Below are 25,897 nucleotides of genomic sequence, written 5' to 3' on the forward strand. Positions count from 1 at the left end.
CTGATGGTATTACTGTGGTAGTAGTCTATTGATGCACAGGATGTTGATTCTGGACTTGGTTACCCAGAGCTTGATAACAATAATGTAACCATATTCACATATACCCATTACCCTACCCATTACCATTACATATACCCACTAATGATATGGGATTACATGTATCATTGACTAAGTATATGTAAATGTCAATGTTGTTTAAAATATTAAAATAGTTCATTACCTCACTATGGTATTCCTTTTTATCATGTATTTTGATTGTGTATTTAAACAAATGTATAGAGACCAGTTTGTGACCTAACTGGCTTTGGTCTAGTTCTCATTTAAGGCTCACAATCACCTCACACAATGAAATAGTATGGGTATATTATACATTTTCTGAATCTTTACAGTCCTGTGAGTATTCCAGTTTTTGTGTTTTGTGTCCCTGATATTCCTAGATGCCACAGGGCTAAAAGAAAGTATATAGTTTAGGCGAAAATTGCAGAAAGATGTGTGTTATTGACGGGTTGAAGAGCTCAAGTGACCTCTATATTTGTGAGAAATATCCACAACAGGGCTTGAATGAAAGCTAAGAAGGTCCCCTTTAAAATGATACCAAAGACAATATTATAGAACATTGAAAAATGTCCTGACCATGAGGCTAAACCAGGATATGGACCAGCGTCTAAAATGCAATTTAGTTTAGCGGGTGGTTAACTTCATGAGCTGATAACTGTGATACAGCTGCCACTCAGGAATGGTTATCATACCAAAATATCATCTACAGACATGGATCCTTTCAAAAATTATAAGTAAGTTTTGCCACCTTGAGTGTACCGAAATATCGTCTGGCCCATGGACTATGTTAGATTATTTTAAAAGACTGCAAAGGACTGCGAGCAAAGCAGTCAAAAACTGCAATTTTTTACAGATTCATGTTATGCTTAGACAAGAGATGTTTGGATACATTGCTCATATTGCCTTTCTTATTTGCAAGGGTTTTATTACAGAAAATTAGCATTATTGTCATTTACTCGGATAAAGTGTAAGCACAACATAGCATGTTTGGTTCTTTCCACCATGATGATATGAAAGCCTCTTAACAGCACCGTCTCCATGCTCAAATTTTACTAATGTAAAATCAAGTCTCATTGAGAACCAAGTTTTGGGGGGTGTCCCTACTCCTTTTTTCTACAGTTAAGTAAAATGGCTAACTCAGCCTCAGGCCAACTCATGTGTGTGTGTTTTTTTTTGTTTTTGTTTTTTGTTTTACTTTGATTTTACAGAATACATTGGCCCAAGAATGATGCTCTCCGAAATACCAAAATATGCCTCGATTAATCAAAGAAATTTCAAAACACATGTAACTTGTTGACATTGAAAGTGTAAGAATACACATTTCAGGAAATTCATTAAAACGGTAATTGTCTTGCATCTCCTGATTCACCTTTGTCAGACAGAGACCCCCCCCCTTTTCTCCCCAATTGTACTTGGCCAATTACCTCACTCTTCCGAGCCGTCCCGGTCGCTGCACCATCCCCTCTGCCGAGCCAGGCAGGGTTGCAGACTACCACATGCCTCCTCCGATACATGTGGAGTCGCCAGCCGCTTCTTTTCACCTGACAGTGAGGACTTTTGCCAGGGGGACGTGAAGCATGGGAGGCTCACACTATCCCCCCCCCCAATTCCCACTCCCCCCTAAACAGGTGCCCCGACCAACCAGAGGAGGTACTAGTGCAGTGACCAGAACACATACCCACATCTGGCTTCCCACCCACAGATATGGCCAATTGTGTCTGTAGGGATGCCCGACCAAGCTGGCGGTAACACGGGGATTCGTTCCACCAATCCCTGTGTTGTTAGGCAACGGACTAGACCACTACACCACCCAGACAACCCCCAGACAGAGATTTTGACCTGGTTCCACGATTCTCCACTACAGGGAGATAAAGTTACAAAACACCCTTTTGTCTCCCTGTTCCAGTACTTCTTACTAAAGACAAAAACATATGCCCTGCCTACTCAAACAATCCAGGCATGGAGTTGAGGATATCTGCAGCTCCCTGTCATTCTCAGTTTCTTCTGATGTCTGCACCACAAGGAACTTAAGAGACCTCACTTCTATTTGGCATCACCAAGTTAGCCCATCGATGTCCAGCAGAGCTCCTAGCACTTCCCCAATAAAACCCTTCAGCAGCATTAGTGAGGCAAGTCAAGTCTGCCTTGCAAGCTCTTCTGGGATATACTCAACCCAGACAGTATATGCTCTAATATTTAATGCCCCTTACGTTGCTGCCTTAGGGTAAAGGAATGCATCAACTCCACCAGAAAATTATGGAGGACAGATACACCTGGACCCACAGGCTCTACACTACACCCAAAACTTGTGTATGCCTCAGACTCAGAGGACAGTGGTTCATCAGGACAGATGATATGAATTGTGAGAGACCTGTGGTATTATCTTGCTCCATAAGGTAAAGCTGACAGTCAACAACACTGGTCTGCTCTGGCAGATATTAGTATTAAAAATATAGTTTCAGTGCAGCCATAATGGTGTAAACATACTCTCAAGATCAACCTCCCACCATCACTCCCTTTCTAGGCATGCCCGAGCAGCCTTCAATCACTGATGCCTAGAAATAAAGGAGTCTACTGGTATCTTCTAGATCTCTGCCTGGAAGCTGCTAGGGGGAATGCAATTACAGCAAGGTGATGCTGCTGGAAGAAAGCTGTCACATTGCTGATTATCTGCACCTTGCTCCTGTATGATACCTGAGAGAGCAGCCACCTCCACTTGGTCAGCATAGCTTCAATCGTTTGCAATATACCCTCCAATTTATAGGTAGTAACCAAACCCTGAAATCCCAGGTATACTTCTAGTAATTGAAAATCTGTCCCCTTCCACCATAGCTCAGTTGATAGTGTTGGAGGAGAAACTCCTCTCCAAGCCTCACACTCTTGTCCTAGTTTACGCCACCAGTAGAGCCTTGTTGTACTCATATGTGCTTTTAGATCATTTGTGTTGGCACATTAGAAAATGGCTTTTTTTGCCCTAATTCGGTGACACAAGCTGCAATTTCCTTTTAGGAAGACACAGCAGCTCCATAACCAATGTGTACAGTTGACCTGAATGCAAGCAGACCCGGCATATACCTTGACTAAGAAATACCAGCCTGCTAAGTCCACCCACCTTTATCAAAAATGAAGCTATACATGCTATTCCATTTTCTAACAATATACAGCTCAAACCCAAAACCTGACAGCAATTCAGAGACGGAGGGGGGGGGTTAAGGTAATTTTGCAATTTAAGGGAAATAGATTGTAATTCAAGGAACGAAACAGAGAGTGAGACAAGGGATGTGAATGCTTTCACTGTTATGGGGAATATGGAATTGATAGGGAGGAAAACAGACTTGTTTGGTAATGATATGACCTTGACTGATTCTGTTTGAGTGGTGATTTGAGAAGGGATGGAAGCATGATGTTACGTTTGTTTAAACATATAGATTGTTTCTGCACAATCAAACGCAGCTTTCAGATGGCGCTTAGAAATAGAGCAATTTGGACTTCCAACGCTTACCCTGTGATAGAGGGTGAGGGAAACCATCGCTTTCCCCAATGTTCAAGTGCCTATGAGCAAGTCTAACCTACAGTTTCCAGTGAAACTGTCTGGTGGCCAGGAATGTAAGACTGTGGTCACACTGGGCAGTTTGAATGTGAATTCTCCTTAAGGTGATTGTAATTAATTCACTGTATTTGTTAATTTGCTAGAATTTCAATTTGAAACATTGACTAAATCAACCACTGACTGCAGCCATGGTAACTTAAGGAAACCAGCATCCTGCTATGATGTGAATGAGGCTCTGATTCCCCCCCCTTTCTTAAATTGCGGTTGTCCCTGCCCCATCTTCTCTTCTTTTACTTCTGATGTCCAACTGAAACAAATTCAAGCTGAAAACACCGTATTTGAAAATGTCTCGCCGAGTCAGAAAAGGAGTCGACTGAGGGAAAGAGTAAGAGACAGACATGCAGTGATGACAGAACGTGGACAAGAGAAAAAGAATTTGATTATAAAAGGTGGGAAACAGAACAAAGACAGAGGGAAAGAAAGAGTGACAGAAAGGAGAAAATGAGCAAGGGAGAGCGCAAGAGAACAAAGCGAGAGAAAGGGAGAGGGAGAGATAGGTCTGATCAACATTCAAGCGGTGTGGCCTCGTAAAAATATCCCAGCCAATGAAGAATGCACTCGGCTTGGAATTTATTCATAGATGTATTTATAATGCATGCTCACAGAATGAATGACTTCTCATGCGTTTGGGTGGTGTGTGCATCACTGTGTGTGTATGTATGTGCGAGTTCTTCCCCAGCTCAGTCTGGCTGGATGGGACAAGTGCTGATTGATGATATACCGTTTGTCTTAATGAGCCTCTGGTGTGGATTCACCTTGAGAGACATTTGGTTTCTCACTACCTGTCTAACATAGCTGCATCAACTATTAGCCTGCAGCTGCTTTGTGCTTACTTGAATTTGTGTTCATGTCTATGTGTGTGTTTTTCTTTTGTCTGTGTGCCCATGAGGTATATGTGTATGCCTGCATGTTTGCCTATTGTGGCAAGTCTGTTGCCACGAGTGGGTTTGGACAGAGGAAGGGAGGCGAATGTTGTCAGTAACGGTTCCATTTATTACAACGCAGACATACAGACCATACACAGAGTAGACAGTAGACAGATCTAGCTGGCCTGGAGAGCTTTCCCTGCTCTTCGTTGGTCCACCTCGTGATCCTCCTTCCCATCTCCCGGCTCCACTCCCTCGCAGTATAGGCCAGCCAGCAGCGGACTCCACCCGGCACCCTGTGCTGTCCATAGCGCAAATTCCCTGCCCGTGCCCATGACCCAGCACTCCCTCGCAGCGTCGGTCCGCTCCGGCTCTCCTTCCTCCCCTCTCTTCATTCGCACCAGCCTCCCATCCCTTTCCCTCTCTGTCCATCTGCCCTGTCTGCAGTCACCTCTGCCCGGTTGGCGGTGAGGCTCCGGCTGCCATGCTGGTCCAAGAGTCTCCCTGGCGGTGGCGGTGAGATAAAGGCTCTGCAATCAGGCCAATCCGCCTCAGGTGTGTCCTCCCTGCTGGTGCCAACAAGCCCCACCCCCCACTGCCACATACCCCCCCAATCACCAAACTCAGGCCGGGATCTCTCTCAGCCGACAGCCAACAATTCTCCGTCTCTCCAGAGCGACTGGTTAAGTCAGCCACCTGCCGTCAGTGTCCCAGCCTCGAATGGTGGGCCCTCTGTCCATACCACCCGTACAGGCCACCAACTGTAGCAAGTTTGTTGCCATGAGGAGGTTTGGACAGAGGCAAGGAGGCAAATGTTGTCAGTAACAGTTCTATTTATTACAATGAAGACATACAGAGTAGACAGGGTCCCACACAGATGTGGCCGGCCCAGAGAGCTTTCCCCACTCTTCGCTGGCACATCTTGTGCCCATAGACAGTGCTAGGGCATCAGGTATGGTGAAGCTAAATTTCCTAAGATTTTCATACAACAAAATTAGGTTAACCCGACAGCTAGACGGGCACTTACAAATAAAATCCTCATCTTGCTAAAATACGACTCAATGAGCCTTATTCAACCGAGTATTTGACCCAAATTACAATCTAATTAATTATTATTATCATTATTCAGCCTATATGTTATCGCTGGTTTCATCAAACAGATGGCGCAGCAGAATAATTCGATTCATTCCTCACACAGATCAACGTTCATTTATCCTATTTGCCTTTACCAGTCAGATGTTTGTTTTGTTATTGTTTAAGAGGATCAGTCGTACATCTCAGAATGTAAAGGGTGTCTGGTGTGCACCTATAAGCTGTGGTTTAGAGACAGAGGATCTCAAACCCGTACTTGTTACAACCTTGTTTTACCACCACGTCATGCAACTGCCGCCGTGGGCTATGCGCCGCAAATTGTGGTCACTCACGCATGGACGACTTGAGCAGGATGTTTAGTAGGACACACTCTAGGGTGACCAGACGTCCCCGATTTCCGGGGACAGTCCCCGTTTTGGATGTCCTGTCCCCGGCTAAAGTTGTCCCCGGAAATGTCCCAGATTTCAGCATTTTATGTATGGTATACATCTTGATGCACGCAGACTAGAACACAGAACAACGGTGTGTTAATGTTTCGATATTAATAATAACAAAGAAACAATGTAGTCTCTCGCCCTTCGCCTACTGTTTGGAGACGGAGCAAGCTACGTGAGACCAGATAGATAGACGTCGTCTCTACTAATATCTATGCGCGAGACCGGTAGCTGGTGGTCACACTGCCGCCGATGCACCGCTGTTGCTAGGCTACTATGAAACCCGAGCGAGCAGAGAGCGTACGGAAATAAAAAGAAGAGCTCTCATCATTTGTGCCATGGCTTCTATATTGTCACTGATCCAAGGCTTCAGGATTTTTGGGGACCTGGTCCTGGCTGGATTTACTGCGTTATACGGTAAGTATGTGTGTGAAGAACTTTATTTTGTGTGGGACTGTGAGTTGGGCTAACCGTTAGCATACATGAACCATGACATCCCTCAGCTAACAGTTAATGTTAGTGCCAACATCCCTCATCCTCGACATCCCTCAACTAGTCAGTGTAGCACAAACAGTGTAACATAAGTTAGGAATGGCCACACACTGGCACACAGTAAGAAAAGTTACATTGGAAACAGCGACTCAAAAGTAGGCGAACGTTACCGTAACGTTACCATTCGAGTAGAAAGACTGAAGAGCTTTTGTGAGTTTGTTGGCCAGGAGTACCACAACATATTAGGGCACAGCAATGTTCGCTGGCTGTCTATGCTCCCTGCACTAGAAAGAGTGCTGAAAATGTATGCACCACTGAAATCCTTTTTTCTCTCTGAAGAGAAATGCCCTGTTGCCCTGCGAAGGATGTTTGAAGATCCACTGACTGAGCTGTGGCTGGCCTTTGCCCATGGAAACCTGACCATGTTCAGTGACACAATCAAGATGCTTGAAGGCCAGGGCCGCTGTGCTGTGGAGTCTGCTGCAATTCTGAGAAACCTAGAGGCAAAATTGACTGCACGACAGGACGACAACTTCATCCCAGTTCTGGCCAGAGGACTCCTAAGGGAGATTGAAGAAAATGGAGCAATGACGAGAGACACCTTTCTAACCACATCCCGGTCATTCTTCACCATCGCTGTCAACTACATACAGGCTTGGGGAAAGCACGCAGACTCTCTCTCAGACTTAAACCGTCTACTTTTAAAAAAGACACCTCAGCGTGAGGAGATTGAGAAGGCAGCCACAAGACTGAAAGAAAAATGCCCCAGTGTCCACATCGATGAGGATACACTATTTGATGAGGTCTCTGCTCTGCATGAATTCTTGAAGGGGGGGGGGGCACTTGAAGACTGGAGAAAAGATGAGACACCTCTCTTTCAGAGATGGAGCACAGTGTTCTCTCACTTTAAAGCAAACAAAAATCCACACACTAACCTGGCCAGATGTGTATCTGTTATCCTGTGCCTACCTGGGAGTAATGCACCAGTAGAGAAGGTGTTCTCCCTCATGAATGACATTTGGACAGACAGCAGAAATAGATTCACCGTTGAGACCATCAAGGCCATGCTAATATTGAAGAACAACATCAACCTCCCTTGTCAGGAGATCATGGAGATGCTAGCCAGCAACAAAGCCAAGAAGATATACATTCTTCACAAATATGCACATTAGGTAAGGGAGAGAGAGAGGCAGAAGGAGAAACATGACCTGATCCTTAATGCATTTCTACACAAAAGCTGTGAATATGTTCCTCTGATGAGTGGATTTTATCAGTGCTAGTTATAGCATGTGGGCTATTTTTATTTTAATACAGTTGCATTATGTTGTTGTTGGTTAGTCTTTCTGATGCTTTTGCATGGTTAAATTAGTTAATGGTACATTTCAAATCCCTATTCTCTCAGTTTTGTGCACATGTTCTCTTCTACTCTTATCCATTCCAGACTACCAGGACCACTGACTGGCTCTCCTGACAAGATAAGTGGAAGAGCAAACAGAAAAGAATATTGTGTATTCTATGTATGTGTATAATACATGACCATATTGTGTGGTTTTTTTTAAAGGGGCACTGTCATGCTATACTATCTTAAGGCTATTTGGATTGAATGTTTAAATTATATGAGTAGGCTTTGTAAACATTGTCAATGTAACCCTGTCCTAGAACATTTTAATTTTCCCACGCCAAAACCAGTCCAGATGATGTAATCTGGACTGGTTTTCTCAATGACTACAATGATGAGTAGATTCCATTGAGGGTCCATAACTCAAAAACCTCAAATCCGATTTTCATTCTTTTTTTAAATATGAAACATAACATTGTAACGTTAGATTAAAATGCAGAAAACGTACATACATGACTGAGTATTCTTGTTTAAATGTGTATACATTGGTCAAAATTAATGAAACTGTAATTGTCCCAGTTTTTCTATTTTATCTTGATAACATTTGATTTTTTTAACCTCAAAACTGGAAATGTCCCCGGATTTGATTTGAGAAATCTGGTCACCTTAACACACTCGCAACTGGCATCCGGTGCACCATGGGTCTGTACCTCGGTGGCTGAGAGGCGATCGAACTGCATATCCAAATTGCTTTGCAAGTTTTAAAAAAACACAGCACATTAATGGAAAACACAAAAGCAAGAACCGGAACATAACGGAAGTGAGCAAGAACGGATGTTGAAAATGAAACAGGCCGCTGTGCCGTGAAATGCACCCCCTTATTTAGCCGCATGAAACACCATGAGAAATACTTGCAACTTCCTCATAAAAATCCATTTAATTTTGTAATTATAACAGGGGTATAGTTCCACAGAATGCGGTGTCATGGAATAAGAAAAGTATTGGTTTGTGCTCGTAATTATCTGTTATGAATTACGGTGCCATACCATTGTTCCGACGGCCCTTATTCAGAAACCCCCAATAGTCCGAATGTCCCATTGGACCGAAAGCCCATTTTTCCGACTGGTAGTTATCCCGAAAACAAACGCCCTCTTACTTCAAAGGCCCGTTGCTCTGAAAATACACACTCTCCCTGCAGTTGTTAGTTCAGTGACTGCTGGTGTTGTTGTATGGAACCGTTTCCCGTCAAGATCCGTTTCCCTCTAGCCAGAGTTCGATACAACACCTCAACCTCACCTAACACTTACCTTAACCTGATCGTAACTGAGAGCTAACCTGTTTCCACAGAATGAAACAGATCTCGACAGGGAACCAGAGTTCGATACAACATCAGCAAGTTGCATCCAGTCTCGTTGCGAATCATTGATCCGAACTAGCCAGATATAAATACAAGAAAGTTGATATTTCTGATGAAGTAGAGATGAAATTCTCACAAGTGCTTTTAACGTTACACTTCCGATTCACGCGGATTAGTTGTAAACAGTATCTTCGCGTTTGCACACCATATTAAACTAAGATATTAAGGGCAAAAACTCCAAGGAGGGGCGTCCAGGTAGCGTAGCGGTCTATTCCGTTTCCTGCCAACACAGTGATCACCGGTTTGAATCCTCATTGTTACCTCCAGGTTGGTCGGTGTCCCTACAGAAACAACTGGTCATGTCTGTAGGTGGGAAGCCGGATGTGGGTATGTGTCCTGGTTGCTGCACTAGCGCCTCCTTTGGTCAGTCGGGATACCTGTTGGGGGGGGGCATAGCGTGATCCTCCCACGTATTACGTCCCCCTGGCGAAACTCCTCACTGTCAGGTGAAAAGAAGCGGCTGGCGACTCCACATGTATCGGAGGAGGCATAGTCTGCAGCCCACCCCGGATCGGCAGAGGGGGTGGAGCAGCGACCGAGACGGCTCGGAAGAGTGAGGTAATGGCCGGATACAATTGGGGAGGGAAAAAAGGGGGGGGACTCCAGGGAGAGTGTGAATAATCAGATGTCGGACAACTGGGCTTTCAGTCCAATGGGACATTTTTCGGACTATTGGGGTTTCAGAATAATGGGCCGTCCCCCACTCGGTTCGAAAAGTGAAGCAATTCACTTTAACATCGCAATCAAACGAAGAGGGAAAAACACTCACATTGTAATTCTTTGTGAAGGGAATAGAAGAGAAGGACATCGTTATTTACGCTTAGAGTTTTAAAGAGTGTAAATAAGTGATGCTCTTTTCAATGCAAAAATCCTTACACGTAATTCATCCATCCATCCATTATCCAAACCGCTTATCCTGCTCTCAGGGTCGCGGGGATGCGACCCTGAGAGCAGTCATTGGGCGGCGCGTAATTCATAACGGATAATAATATACGCGAACCTTTCATATTCAATGACGCTGCATTCTGTGGAAAAATACCCCAGCTATGATTACAAAATGAAATAGATACATTCTTTGAACAAGTTGAAAGCATTTCACGTTGCACTTCAAGAGGCAAAATAAGGGAGTGCATTTCACGTCAAGGGTGCATATTACGACACAACGGCCCGTTTTACGGTCAGCATCCATTGTTGCTCACTTTATGTTGTGGCTTTTGCATTTGTGTTTTTCGAATTTGCTCAGTTCGTTCGACACGTCTCGGCCACCGTAGGGGCTATGCTAACGTAAGCCCATATTATTGCACGCTAGGATAGTCTACGTTGGTTGGTATTGAAATAGAACGAGTAGAAATAAATTCAGAAGAAGAAGGTTCAAAAACAAGCTTTATGAATTTTTAATAATGTATCTGCTTCTGGACCTCCATCCTGCCTCTTTCCCTTTTATAAGTTTGGCTAGCAGTAGTGAGTTAATGTTTGCCAGTAGTTACTGCCCAAAAAAATATTTTTTTAAAACTAAAATTTCTTAAGAGATAATTTTCTTACTAGCGCCGCTTATGCTTGCGCCTCTCGTTCCCATCTTCGGCTCTGCTTCCTCGCGGTATTGGCCAGTAGGCATCGGCTCTGACCGGCGCGCAACGCTGTCCGTAGCGCATGCGAGAACACTGCTCGTGCCCGCGACCCAGCAGTCCATCACGGCGTCGGTCCGCTCCGGTTCTCCTTCCTCCTCTCTTCGTCCGCGCCAGCCTCCCTTCCGTCTGCATTCGGTGTGGCGGAGAGTCGTCGTCGTCGCCGCCTTCTGGTTTATTGGCGGTTGGCAAACAACGATTTGGCTCATTACCGCCGACAACTGGAGAGTGGAACAAAATGTCTTTACTTAGGAAAAAACAAAACGTGTTTTCTCAATTAAACTAGTTATTTCACAGGTTTCTGAAAGCCTCTCAGCAGCTGCTGCACACCTTGTCCAGAAACTCCAACACACAGAAATGTCCTTGCTGCATCTACAATTGTCAATTGTCAATTTCATTTCTACTCCATCAGCACAGTTAATTACCATTGCCAAAAAGGCCAAACACTTCATCTGGTCCTCACAAAAGAAAAACTCAGAACGCTTCCTGACTGACTTGTCCTCCTTAGCGTCTCGTCTCACATCATTCTCACTGTTTCTGTCCATTCTTTTAGCAGCTTCAGCATACAATCCCTTTTCTGCTCTAGTATTATTCACTTTCTCTTTCATTTTGGACACTACGCTGACCCCGTATCACGATTTCCCTTGCAGTGCAGGCACTTTGCTTGCACTTTCTCCACTTTACAATTTTCCACATTGCAGTTGCTCTCCCCACATCTCCCGACTCAATTACATACTGCAGTCCATATTCTTAACACAAACATCCGAGAGGCGCTCTCTCATATGGCCTTACCCTGTAACTCACATAATCAAGGTACACTCTTTCCGGCAATTCCCCTTCAAAGGTCAAACACACAGACTTACTTTTCTCATTCTTCCCGTCTCGGAATCTTGTCATTCTTCTTGCCTCACAACCAGCCCCTTTCTAGTTATCCTGATCGTACATCTGCAAGCCCCCCCCCCCCCACACACACACACAAACTTTCCGACCTCATGTGGGTCCCCGTCTTCATTTGTCCCGGCTATCATCCCATCGAGATACTGCTCCTCTGTTCCCATTGACTGACTAGAATCGCTTGAGCAATTGGATGTATTCCTCCTCCTTTTCTTATTTTCAAACCCTCTCGTGCCCTCCTTCTCATTTCGAATTTCGCTCTTCGTCTCCGACGCCAATTCCCCCCTTACGAGATCATCCCATGGACTCGAGATGACTCCTCCCTCCTCTCAGTCTCCCCGGTAGTGGCTCAGAGGGGAGCACAAAGGCTCTGCAATCAGGCCAGCCCACCTCAGGTAGTGTGTCCCCCCTCCCTGCTGGCGCTAACAAGCCCCACCCCACCCCTGCCACACCTCTGTGTGTGTGCGTGCGTGCGTGCATGCGTGCGTGTGTGTGGTTTTAGAAAAAGAGAGAGGGCAAAAGTTAGATTGTAATGAGTGCTGTAAAGACTGAGCAGGACTGAGTGATTGAGATGCACTTCCTCCTAAATTGTGAGAAATTACAGAACATAAGAGAAAAAAACTACCAAGATAAATTTGCAAACCAAATTCCAAATTTTCCACTCCTGGATGAGAAAGAACAATGGCCACTTATTTTAGGAGAGGGCGAAAGTGCACACCTTGTGGCACAAGATGTGCCAGAATGTCATAGCCTAAGAGTCAGTGAGTGACCAACACACTGTCAATTACTGTCAGTTGCTGTTCAAGTGTTGTTCTGTTTCTACCAGTTCTGTCTATTCATTTTCCATTTGTTTTATTTGTTTATTTGTTTATTTATTTTTTGCTCAGTTGACCTGTTTTGCTGTCACCGGCTTTGGCAACATTGTAAATAATGCAGTCATGCCAATAAAGCATCATTGAATTGAATTGATTATGCGCTTGAGTGAGGGAAGAACAAGGAGAGAGAGAGAAAGAGAGAGAGAGAGAGAGAGAGAGAGAGAGAGAGAGAGAGAGAGAGAGAGAGAGAGAGAGAGAGAGAGAGAGAGAGAGAGAGAGAGAGAGAGAGAGAGAATGTTTAGCTTTTTTCAATGTTTAAGCCCTTGCTTTGGCAATATATACATCGTTACGTCATGCGAATGAAGCCAATTCAATTTGAAATTTGAAAGAGAGAGAGAGAGAGAGCGAGTGTGAGGGAGGGAGAGAGAGATGAGGCATGCATAAACTGAACCCTTGTGCGGCTAGTTGGAGCATTACCAACCATATTTATCATTAACAATTTAAACAGGTTCCGAAGAGTTCCAGAAAAAAAAGTACCATACCTTTGTATTATTGAGTGTTATTCACTCAAATCTAAAAAAAAATGTCCTCAGTGCTTCAAGTTTCCTTCAGCTCTGTCTGTGTAATATTCCTTGTGGCGTCAGTTCTAAATCTTTGTGCATATGTTGGTTTAACAACAGCATTGGACAGATCGATTAATCATTGATAATGCCCCCCGTGTCCATGTCATAGACCAGATGGTGCAGAAAAAATTTTGTTCCCATTTTGTCCTCTAGGTGTCCCCTTACAGAGTTTGCAGGCCTATTCTCTGTGATAGGGGACAGCTCTGTGCAGACCAGCCGCTCTCGTTGACTGTTTACAAAGTTAACCAGGAACTAACACGTAGAGCCGCCTCAGCCGGTAAGTCTCCCGCGTGTATTTACGCAGAGCGAGCGTGATATGAAAGACGTCGTGTCAGAGCTCACTTAAGTCTTGTTCTAATCGTTTTTGTCCATGTGTAAAATGTCGTGTCGTGCCAAATTGTGTAGCCGCTTTAGGCAACGAGTTGAAAGGGAATAGTTGCAATCCTCTCTGTTGGTTTCGAGGATGTGTTGCGTGCCCAGGAGCCTCTCTTCCTTTCAGATATGACATCTCTTAAACCGTAAAGCTTGACTGAAATAAAGATATTGCAGAAGTCACTGCGTACTTGTTTACTTTTCAAAGCCTTGCAGGTGAAGGGAGATTTTGTCAAAGTCCGTTTCTCGAATGTCACGGGTGTTTTTCGGGGTCGTTTGGTTGTGAAGGGGGTGTCTGACGCTTATAAGGCTCGGGACAGCGTTGTGACGTCCAATAAAACAAAAGGAAGAAACGGAGGAACGATGAGTGGATTTGGCGTGTGCGCGCGCCCGTGTACGAGTTGTGCTTTTTCCGAGCGTACAAGGAAGTCTGAAGGCAGTTCACATTTATTTATTTGACTGCATGTTTGCCGATTGCTGCTCTACATGAATAAAAATATGAAAACAACGGAATAGGCCTGAAGACCTTCAATGTGTTGTAGAATTCTGACATAATGGCAAAGACGTTTACTCTCATCTTTAGACCTTGTGTCATTGAAAGGTGTTGGTATTTGTGTTATCTTTGGATCTGGTAAAATGGTTCAATAAATGCAGCCACAGATTTATGCCACCTAATTTCCAAATCTGCCCATTTCAGAAAGCCTTAAATCATTGTCAGAATTGTTATTTCAAAATTGCTCAGCTGACTTTCACACTTATGAGATGTGAAGCATGGTTCAAATGCATTTTTCTTATGAATATATCTTCTACTAAATGCATTACAGCTGTGATCATTTTATCATGTTTTCAGAAAGAACACATAATACCAAAGGAAATCAATTTAACTATAAAACTAATAGAATTCCTAAATTTCTAATTGTAAAATTTGGACATTTGAAAAGAATATCGGTCAGCTTAGGTTCATTGTATTACCGGTCAGTTTGAGAAGTTGGTTGTGAAAGTGCTTGCAACTATACCACTGTTGGACAACTCCTTGAAATAATGCTTTTAGTCTCAGGCTTTTGCCAGAGTCATTCTGTGGGGGTAAAAGTCCAACTGGTCTAATTTACATTGTCTAGTTGAGTGGACATGCAAGGTTTGGGTTTATTGTTGAAGGGATGTGAGCACGAATAACTAAAGACCAACATAAATGCTCACCTCTGTTTAGTTTAGGTAAGTTTACTCTTGCGAAAAGAGATTTAAAACAGTTTTCTCTCTATGTTCTTATTTTTCTCTTCTTGGCTTTGATTTGCGTGGCAACATATATTATTACATTATCATAAGTCTACAGTATTTCTCAGAGAATTGCTTTTCTTTTCTTTCTATCTTAAAGTCCTCATTGGTTTAGTGCGCAGAAGCAATGTTTTTTATTTCCTGGCTGGCACACATGAATCAACCTTTATGAAAATTAAAAATGAACAAATTGAGACTACTTGTCCACTCTTTAATCAACTATTCGCTTATATACTTATGACTATTTTAACTTGAACGTATCTTTACCAATGAATGAAAAAGGTCATAGGACATTCTAACCTTGTGCTTGTTCAAGACTGGTACCCTATGCTACATTTTTTCCGTATTGCATCATTACCTTTTCTGACATTTTCAGCAAAGTTGCGGGGAAGTGGTGCAAAATCACCTCATTACAACCCAAACCGTCGTAGGTTTGGGTTGTAATGAGTCCATTATAAGCTTATTCCTGCAGTCTTTTACTTGTTACTGTACATTAAGTCCAATTCAGAGTGTGTCATCCAAGTACAATTGTGTGCATTTCAGTTAAACTGCAGAAGGTGGTATCTGCAGTGTCTTAAAACAGCAGGACCCTCACTTTTGTTTTGTTTTTTTCTTTCTGCAAACCAAACTGATTTCATGGGGCGTTAATTTTTAATTGCATCGGGTCATTTAACCAGGTATATATTTTAGCTCTCAGCCAACAGGTCTTAACTATCTTATTCCGCCCAGCTCTCATTAAATTGACTTGAGGGACTTGTATTTAATACAGTGGCAACATATCAGCTGGTAGCCTCTTACAAATATACTACACTCTGTACGTTTTTCATGCATGCATGTGTATGTCTGTCTGTCTTTGTCTCATGTCTCAGTGGAGAATTATCAGCCCAGAGGTAGGCTTCAGGCAAACTTGGTAGAGAGGTAAGACAGATAAGAGCTTCATGTCATGAGGTAGAATGGCACGTTAAATAAAGTAAAAGACAGAGTGGGAAGGCAGAAAGAGAGAGGGGAATACATAATGGTAGGGAATATAAAAGTAAAGAAGAAAAGATAGTGAAAAGGCCTGGAAAATAGTGACAATAACACCTCCACCTCTCCTCCATTCCAGCTGAGTAAGCCCCTTAACACGGGGCATCTGCAGACGGCGGTCATGGATGAAGAGTTGACGCTTTTGGACTGTCTTCTACCCTCAGGTACTGTGTGGGAAAACGCATCCACTCCCCTCAAGCCAAGCATGCATGCACACACAAACCCACTCACTCATGCAAATACGCACACAAAATCAGGTTCAATAGATGCACACGCAGAGCGAGCCCTTGCGTACGAACATGTACACTGCCGCAATTATAGACACCTGAAAACTGCAGCAAATGACCAAAGCTAGACCATCTCTATCTGTTTTATTGACACGCGTGCACTCAAACACAACACTACACACCCGCAATACTGCCATACCTGCCTGCCTCTCCTTATGTTTTCCACAGACTCTCTGACACATAAACACTCTTGAGGGAATGAAAGCAAACAAGCCACGGACAGTTTCTTGACAGTGTGTTTGTGTGTGTGTGTGTGTGTGTGTGTGTGTGTGGGTGGTAGATGTGTGTGTACACATGAATTTATGTGTTTATGTGTATGTGTGTGCATGTGAATGAGCCTGTGTTTGTGTCTGCATTTGTCTGGTGCTAAGGTGAATACAATATTTTTGCTGCTTGGTGGGATTTTCTGTGTTGTCTGGCTTTGGAAGAAGAGAGGCTGAGATCAGGCAAGCTGACAAAGTACATAAAATGGCATTTGGTATTATTTCAAGCAGTGAATTATTTCAAAAATATCACCATGAATTAAGACAATTGATAAAAATTTAAAAAAAAATCAGCTCAACAATTAAATGTCTGTTATCATGAAGCAACAAAACAGAACTCCACAAATTTCAGGTCCAGGACACACAGATAAAAACAAACAGCTTGTAGCTCGTAAATCTCTTTTCCAGAAGCAAGGAGCTTATCTCACTTGCACAACTTGCTTTGGATGAGACTGTTTTGCCCAGAGATGATCCCGAGGTAGCAAGAAATGATGTCAGAGACAACCTGCCCAAGCAAATATCAATAGGACCTGTTTTTCTTTTTCCCCCTTAAAAAAAACAACAAAACAAAACAAGGACACACATAATATATGTTACGCAGTACTGTTTGAGCAAATGAAGAGTTTGGGTTCAGCAGATTTAATGTCTTTGCACACCAAGTCCAAAATTTTCCCATGTGTTTTTTTTAATCTCTTATCCAAAAAGTCATTACGCACAGAAACCTTGCACATAATGAAGTCGGATGTGGTTTTATTATTATTTGTTTGTTTAAAATTTGCAATACACAATCTGTGTGGATGACGTTGTGGTTTTCTCTCCTCTGAGGAGAAATGAAAATACAACTCAAATTAGGCTACATCTAATTCTGAGAATGCATCAAGATCAGGGTGACTTTCACCAGCTGATACAGAACAGGTGTGTGGGAAGATGTTTTAAGTAGGGGGGTTGCCTACTAAAACAAAGAGTATTGTGGCGAGCCGGCATGAAAGAACGAGTCAAGAGGCAGAGACCTCTTTAATCACAACTCCCGTGCCCCATACACTGCACGACCCCGGGAGTGCTCTTTAATCACACCGGCACGAGTCCCCCCCTATGTCCCAAGTGGCGACATCAGTCCCAATCATGGTCCTACAGTCAGTTAGTCAGTAAATGGTCTCCTACTTAGTTGAAGCCCCAAAACAACAACACAAGAATAACCACAATGTGAACACCACATCATTAAAACACAGTTTTAAATCTAACATTAACAGTCCCATCAGCCACTGCGCTCCCCCTGCACAGAACCACCGACAGTCAGAGCGACCGCCTCCCCTGGTCGCTACAGTATGACTCATTGTTTTATTTGTAAGGTGCGTGTGTAGCAGATTTGGAATGGAGCGTTTACTCGTTTTATTATTAAAAATTTACATTTCACACTGCCCTAGCCCACCATTTAAAATAAAAATATGTTTTATTGTTTTGCATTACGTTAGGAAGAGTTAGCCATACTGTTGGGTCTAAGATGTTGCACAGCCACCTGCCACTACTGGAGGGGGGCTGGACCCACCACTAGGGGGGCTGCAGACCCCTCCTTCCTACGCTAATGCGCATAACTATCCCCTTCACTTCAAAATTTACTTCAGGATGTTTGTTGCCCAGTTTTATTACAGCAACAATACCCAAACCACGCATTAAAAAGAAGAGGGCTGTTTACAGTCTTGCAGTATGTTTATGGTAAGGACATACACACCTTGTTATGCCTTAGGAAAAGTGTATTTGCGAACTATGAGATTCCTTCGGCGGTTGCGGGGAAAAAAAGCAGAAAATCGAAACTATTCAGAAAATATTTTTGACGGAAGACCGTTTACGGGGTTGGCGTTTAAACTTAATGTACAAAATGTGATGTATTCATTTTAAGCGTGTGAAAATTTCAGATGGAAAAGTTGGACTAGGTGTGCAAAGGCCTTTAGGCCACTGCCTGTACTTCTGTGTTGTGTTCTACGGACAAGTCGCACTTCGAGCACTCTCAACCCAATGCGGGGATCTTAAACCTTTGAGAGCCAAACACCTTGAGCACTTCACCTGTTTGCAAAGTTGAAACAATTCCATCTTCTTCTTTTTTTTTTTGCCCCTTTTTATCCCAATTGTACTTGGCCAATTATCCCACTCTTCCAAGCCATCCCGGTCACTGCTCTACCCCTTCTGTCAATCCGGGGAGGGCTGCAGACCACCACATGCCTCCTCCGATACATGTGGAGTCGCCAGCCGATTCTTTTCACCTGACAGTGAGGAGTTTTGCCAGGGGGACGTAGCACGTGGGGGATCACACTATTCCCCCCAGTTCCCCCTCCCCCCAGGCACCCTGACCGACCAGAGGAGGCACTAATGCAGCGACCAGGACACATACCCACATCCGGCTTCCCATATGCAGACATGGCCAATTGTGTCTGTAGGGATGCCCGATCAAGCCGGAGGTATCACGGGGATTCGCACCAGCAATCCCCGTATTGGTAGACAATGAAATAGACCACCACGCTACCCAGACACCCACATTTCCACCTTTTACTGAAGTGCACAGCTCATTGATGTCAATTCTAGTGTCACCAACCATTCAGAGTGACGGCGGGGCGGGATCTGCGAGCTTTACATTTACTGTGTCAAGGCAGAGAGGAAAAGTGAAAGCCAACAAACATGAATTAACATTGTTCATAACAGAAAAATACGAGGAATATTTGCTTTGCCATGAAACATTGCATAGACACACCCACCAATTATCTGCTCCCAGCACTTGGCACATGCTTTTTCACACAACACTACACATTTAAAGAGGTCTCTGGTTGACACCAAGTATTTTCCTGTGTGTTTAGTAGGCATGAGGCTCATAAGGGTATATTTCACTACTAAAGAGTTACGAGCAGTGTGGCCTAAAAAGTCTCTAGAACTCACCAGTGGCCCCATGGTTCGCACTGTCACTTCACAGCAAGAAGGTCCTGGGTTCGAACCCCGGGGTTGTCCAACCTTGGGGGTCATCCTCTGCGTGGAGTTGTGTGGAGTTTGCATGTTCTCCCCGGGTCTGTGGTGGGCTTTCTGCTGGTGCTCCGGTTTTCCCCCACCATCAAAAAGACATGCATGTTAGGGTTAATACTCCTGTCTGTGCCCCTGACCGAGGCATGGCAAGACAAACTGGAGTTGGTCCCCGGGTGCTGCACGGCGGTTGCCCACTGCTTCTAGCTACACAGCTAGGATAGGTTAAATGCAAAGCATGAATTTCCCCACGGGGATTAATAAAAGTATATTAAATTAAATATTAAAGTAATGTCATCCACTATATTTCATGCAACATTTGAGAGAATCGAATACATTGTTAATGGCAAAATAACCAACATGTCTACAGAATTTAGACATCACAACGATAAACTACCCATTTACAATTAATAAGAGCTTTATTTAATCAGGAATGAGGAGGAGAAGGAGAATGAGAAGGAGGAGGAAGAGAAATGCCACAGGGACTTGGAACGTGCCACAAACAAAGAAACTTACCTACATCTTACATATTCAAAGAAACTATGGATATCAGTCTATTAAACTATCAACATGTTGACATTCATACATACATACACACATACATACACATATACATATATACATATATGTACATATATACACATACATACATATACATTGAATTGGACAATTGTATTTTCCTCAGTTTTTTCCATATAATGATGTAACACCTTTTTTTTTCTTTTTAAACCAACACTCAGTGGTGGTGTGGATGAGAGGCTCTGCCCACAGTCCTGAAAGTGAGATTGACCCCAATGTGTACTGTGGGACGGGAGAAGGAGGCTCACGGGAGCCACCTCACAGTAGACTTGTTTCTCTTTACCATGGGTGGTTGGTCAATTACTTCTGTCCTTCTCTCCATTTTCTTTTATCTTTTCCATTTCCAGGTTTACCAAGTTGTGTCACATATAAAAATGCAAACAGTGTATTATAGTGAAGCCCTTCTGATGCCCAGGGAGAGGAGGAGAGAGAGAAAATGAGAGAGGCAGTCAAATCTGCTTGCAAGAAAGACGAGCCTGCAGACTTTAAGAGAAGCAAATTCTGGCTCTAGCAACCTCTATCCACAGTTTTGAGGTCAGGACTTATGTCTGCTCCCTAAAGTCTGGAGGAGGGTCAGCTGGAATGAGATTTGTACCCAAAAGGCAGGTTTTACCCAGAACTGTGAAGGTCAACGGGCTAGTAAAGAGATTAGGCCTACGGGGTTGGAAAAAAGACATATGATTCCTCTGTTTCTCCTTTGTCCGTCTCTTACCATTTTGTCAAACAATGCCCGATAGCATGTGTGTCTGTCTGTCTCTTGGTCTGCCTTGTGCCATCTTATCCCCCCCACCCATTCTCTCTCGCATCTTTCTTTCTCCTTCCTTCCATTTCTGTCTTGATTACTGCTGTAGCATGACCATGTATCAAAACCGCTAAAATCAACTGACTGAACCAGAGAAGCAACACTGCATTTGTTTTTATGGGTGTTGACGTATGTATTACTCACATATGTATGTGCTCGTGCGTGAGTGTGTGATTTCAGCCAGGATACAAGGGTGGCGTTGTTGATTTTTGGATTCTGTGTAAAACTCAAAAAACCCAGAGATGCGTGGTAACAGAACAGAACCAACCTTATCATCCCGATGACATGGTTGTCCCTTGTGTGCTACTGAAGATTAAAATGACAGAATTAAAACTTTGGTGATTTCCCAAATGACAGACTGCTGCGGGATATCAGCCTTTTAACCCCCTTTTGCTCAAGAATAGCCAATAATATGCCAATATTTTAATTATACATACCAGTTCTGCAAATATGAGCCTTTGTTTTATGTGTGGGTGGCGTTTGTTCTCTCTCACATCATTTTAAAAGGATGTCAAGGTGAGGTATCCTTCAACATCATGCAATGCCGTGCTCTTCATTGTGTGTACTTTATGCACAAGCGCACTTGTGTATGTGTGCATTTGTGCGAGATGGTTGTCCCTTAAAAAGCCACGGCTGGGTGAGCTTGTCTTTTGTTCACTGAGACAAGATTGACAAATCTACTCCTTTTCCTTTTCATTCATCCCTCCTGGTGTCCTCATTCCGTTTCAATGCTTCCCACCCACCACTGCACCGCTGTTCCTCACTTTTTGTCCTCGCGCTCCTGCAGTAGAGTTCTGGTTGATTTTATTTCGGGTGACCTTCCAAAGATGTTTACTTTTCAATAACAGTGTAGAGCCTGCTGCAACAACAAAGTCACTAAGACATACAAATAAGGACACGGTTTTTCACACCAAGTCAACCAAGCCAGTGGAGACCATACATTAGAATCAAGGGTGTGTATCTGCAAATAGTACTCTTTGGAGGAAGACTAGTACAACTGGCGGCGATGTATACAATGATGAGCCAACACATTATGACCACTCACAAGTGAACCAAATAACATTGATCATCTCTAATCAAGGGCAGATGTCAAGGTCTGGGTAGATTAGATGGTAAGCGAACAATCAGTTCTCGTAGTCAATGTGTTGGATGCAGGAGAAATGGGTAGGAGTAAAGACCTGAGCGGCTTTAACAAGGGCCAAATTGTTATGGTCGGACGACTGGGTCAGAGCATCTCTGAAACAGCAAGGCTCGTGGGTGCTCCCAGTCAGCAGTGGTGAGTACCCACTGACCGTAGTTCGAGGAGGACGAACCACAAACCGGCGACAGAGTGTTGAGTGCCCCAGGCTCATCGATGTATGAGGGCAATGAAGGCTATCCTCTCTGGTCCAAACCGACAGAAGGTCTACTGTGGCACAAGTCACAGAACATTTAAATGACGGTTAAGGGAGGAATGCGTCAGAACACAGAATGCATTGTACCCTGCTGCGTATGGGGCTGCATAGCCACAGACCGGTCAGAGTGCCCATGATAGGCCAGTCACCGGTCATAGCTCATCAAGCTGAAAATTGTCGGAATCAATTCACTGGCCAATCGATTGGTGCATCTCTAAAGGCCTTTACACACTGAGGGTGTTTTTTTTCTTCGTGCGATCAATTCGCACATCGATCTATTTTTTTGAACTGTTCTTTTTGTACTTTCACACAGAACAGGAAGATTACGCGGCGGAAAAAGTGACGTAATTTTTTTCTCAGAATGAGGTCAATTTTTCTGAGCTTTTGCACCGCGAATAAAGGCGTCCGCCAATCACATTGAGCAGGACGGATATCACATCACAACTCCTAATGACAAAGGACACAGAAATTAAGACATTGAAATCAAGCACAACATGTGGAGGAGCATTTCCAGATGACCAGGGTATCAGGATAGTGAGTAGCTTATGTAGTTTACTTTTGGATGTAGTAGAGTTGGTAGCAAGACAAACCCTCCTTGCTGAACCAGAGCCAGTCACGTGCACCACAGTGGAGGAAGTGAGCCCGGCATGGGCCGCACTGGCAACAGGCGGGGGTCCCCCCACGACCCCAAAGGGAAGAGGAAGAGATCCCCATGCACCACTCCGCTGTACCTGAACCTGCAGTTTGAGGTCCACTCATGTCTCGCGAATTTGCAACGGAAAGCTGGGTTTCTGTCACAAATTCATATTGCTGCAGGTATGAATAGTTTTGATGCGAAATATTCGCAGGCGAGTATTTCACATTTTCGTGTCACTTATTGTCCAAGTTCCCGGTGTGTAAAGGTCCTTATAGTGTGTGTGTGTATGTGTGTGTGGGTGTGTGTGTGTGTGAGTGTGTGCGCATATCCATCCAATCCATCCATTATCCAAACTGCTTATCCTGCTCTCAGGGTCGCGGGGATGCTGGAGCCTATCCCAGCAGTCATTGGATGTCAGGCAGGGAGACACCCTGGACAGGCCACCAGACCATCACAGGGCCCACATACCTACACCCACATACATCACACCTAGGGACAATTTAGTACGGCTGGTTCACCTGACCTACATGTCTTTGGACTGTGATAGGAAACCGTAGCACCCGGAGGAAATCCACGCAGATACAGGGAGAACATGCAAACGCCCCACAGAGAATAATCCAGGGCGACCCCCAAGGTTGGGCTACCCCGGGGCTCGAACCCAGGACCTTCTTGCTGTGAGGCAACTGTGTGCTAACCACTGTGTCACCGTGCTGCCCATATATATATGTGTGTGTGTATATATACACTACCGCTCAAAAGTTTGGGATCACATTGAAATGTCCATATTTTTGAAGGAAAAGCACTGTACTTTTCAATGAAGATAACTTTAAACTAGTCTTAACTTTAAAGAAATACACTCTATGCATTGCTAATGTGGTAAATGACTATTCTAGCTGCAAATGTCTGGTTTTTGGTGCAATATCTACATAGGTGTATAGAGGCCCATTTCAAGCAACTATCACTCCAGTGTTCTAATGGTACAATGTGTTTGCTCATTGGCTCAGAAGGCTAATTGAGGATTAGAAAACCCTTGTGCAATCATGTTCACACATCTGAAAACAGTTTAGCTCGTTACAGAAGCTACAAAACTGACCTTCCTTTGAGCAGATTGAGTTTCTGGAGCATCACATTTGTGGGGTCAATTAAACGCTCAAAATGGCCAGAAAAAGAGAACTTTCATCTGAAACTCGACAGTCTATTCTTGTTCTTAGAAATGAAGGCTATTCCATGCGAGAAATTGCTAAGAAATTGAAGATTTCCTGCACCGGTGTGTACTACTCCCTTCAGAGGACAGCACAAACAGGCTCTAACCAGAGTAGAAAAAGAAGTGGGAGGCCGCGTTGCACAACTGAGCAAGAAGATAAGTACATTAGAGTCTCTAGTTTGAGAAACAGACGCCTCACAGGTCCCCAACTGGCATCTTCATTAAATAGTACCCGCAAAACACCAGTGTCAACATCTACAGTGAAGAGGCGGCTGCGGGATTCTGGGCTTCAGGGCAGAGTGGCAAAGAAAAAGCCATATCTGAGACTGACCAATAAAAGAAAAAGATTAAGATGGGCAAAAGAACACAGACATTGGACAGAGGAAGACTGGAAAAAAGTGTTGTGGACGGATGAATCCAAGTTTGAGGTGTTTGGATCACAAAGAAGAACGTTTGTGAGACGCAGAACAAATGAAAAGATGCTGGAAGAATGCCTGACGCCATCTGTTAAGCATGGTGGAGGTAATGTGATGGTCTGGGGTTGCTTTGGTGCTGGTAAGGTGGGAGATTTGTACAGGGTAAAAGGGATTCTGAATAAGGAAGGCTATCACTCCATTTTGCAACGCCATGCCATACCCAGTGGACAGCGCTTGATTGGAGCCAATTTCATCCTACAACAGGACAATGACCCTAAACACACCTCCAAATTGTGCAAGAACTATTTAGAGCAGAAGCAGGCAGCTGGTATTCTATCGGTAATGGAGTGGCCAGCGCAGTCACCAGATCTGAACCCCATTGAGCTGTTGTGGGAGCAGCTTGACCGTATGGTACGCAAGAAGTGCCCATCCAACCAATCCAACTTGTGGGAGCTGCTTCTGGAAGCGTGGGGTGCAATTTCTCCAGATTACCTCAACAAATTAACAGCTAGAATGCCAAAGGTCTGCAATGCTGTAATTGCTGCAAATGGAGGATTCTTTGACGAAAGCAAAGTTTGATGTAAAAAAAATCTTATTTCAAATACAAATCATTATTTCTAACCTTGTCAATGTCTTGACTCTATTTTCTATTCATTTCACAACATATGGTGATGAATAAGTGTGACTTTTCATGGAAAACACAAAATTGTTTGGGTGATCCCAAACTTTTGAACGGTAGTGTATATATATATATAAACACACACACACAGTTTTTATATGTATGTGGCAACATATGAGAAATTGGGAAACTTGTGACTTAGAGTTTATATCAACATGAAAAATATCACCAGTCATTCTACGGTTTTCATGACTGGAAATAGCTAAAATACATGGCTGAAAAATTGAGGAAAATACACAAGCATATTTTTCCACTTAATGCATTTAAAGGTAAAAACCATCAGGTTCCGGTACTGTTGCTCTTCAGTGCAACTGAGCAGAAACTGAGCTCTGAAGGAAAATAATTAAGCCACATAGTTAAGTATAGTTGTGGTGATAACTAGAGGGCGAGTTGTGAGGTGCAGTCATAAAAGCTTGCATGTCACTTTTTAGTAATGGTAAGAAAACAACTGTAAAAGTAGGCGGCAACGCACCTTTCATCAAAGCAACCAGGGGAGCGATAAAGAAGGATGAATGTAAAGAGCTGAGTGTGAAGATCAGCGGGAGAGGGAGCTCTTTTAAGTGCGTCAAGGTTTTTCTGGCAGCTCTCTGCGATGATGTCAGTTAATGCCTTTTTTCCCCCTTTCACTATTTCATCCATTATCGGTGAATAGAATAGTCCAGATTCTGAAATAGTAGCACCGGGAACTGCATTAGCGGC

General features: G+C 43.7%; 1 protein-coding gene across 1 annotated transcript in view; it reads left to right on the forward strand.

Annotated features, from left to right (window-relative positions):
* The first annotated feature begins 13,506 nt into the window (after positions 1 to 13,506).
* The window catches only part of tpk1 (thiamin pyrophosphokinase 1), a 188,536-nt gene continuing 176,145 nt past the window's right edge, over positions 13,507 to 25,897 (forward strand). The window contains exons 1-2 of the mRNA XM_056299627.1: positions 13,507 to 13,541; positions 16,014 to 16,098. Coding sequence (XP_056155602.1) covers positions 16,056 to 16,098 — 43 coding nt within the window. The 5' untranslated portion in view covers positions 13,507 to 13,541; positions 16,014 to 16,055. The remainder of the gene's footprint in view (positions 13,542 to 16,013; positions 16,099 to 25,897) is intronic.

Source organism: Lampris incognitus, chromosome 19 (genome assembly GCF_029633865.1).
Source record: "Lampris incognitus isolate fLamInc1 chromosome 19, fLamInc1.hap2, whole genome shotgun sequence".
Taxonomy (NCBI): Eukaryota; Metazoa; Chordata; class Actinopteri; order Lampriformes; family Lampridae; genus Lampris; species Lampris incognitus.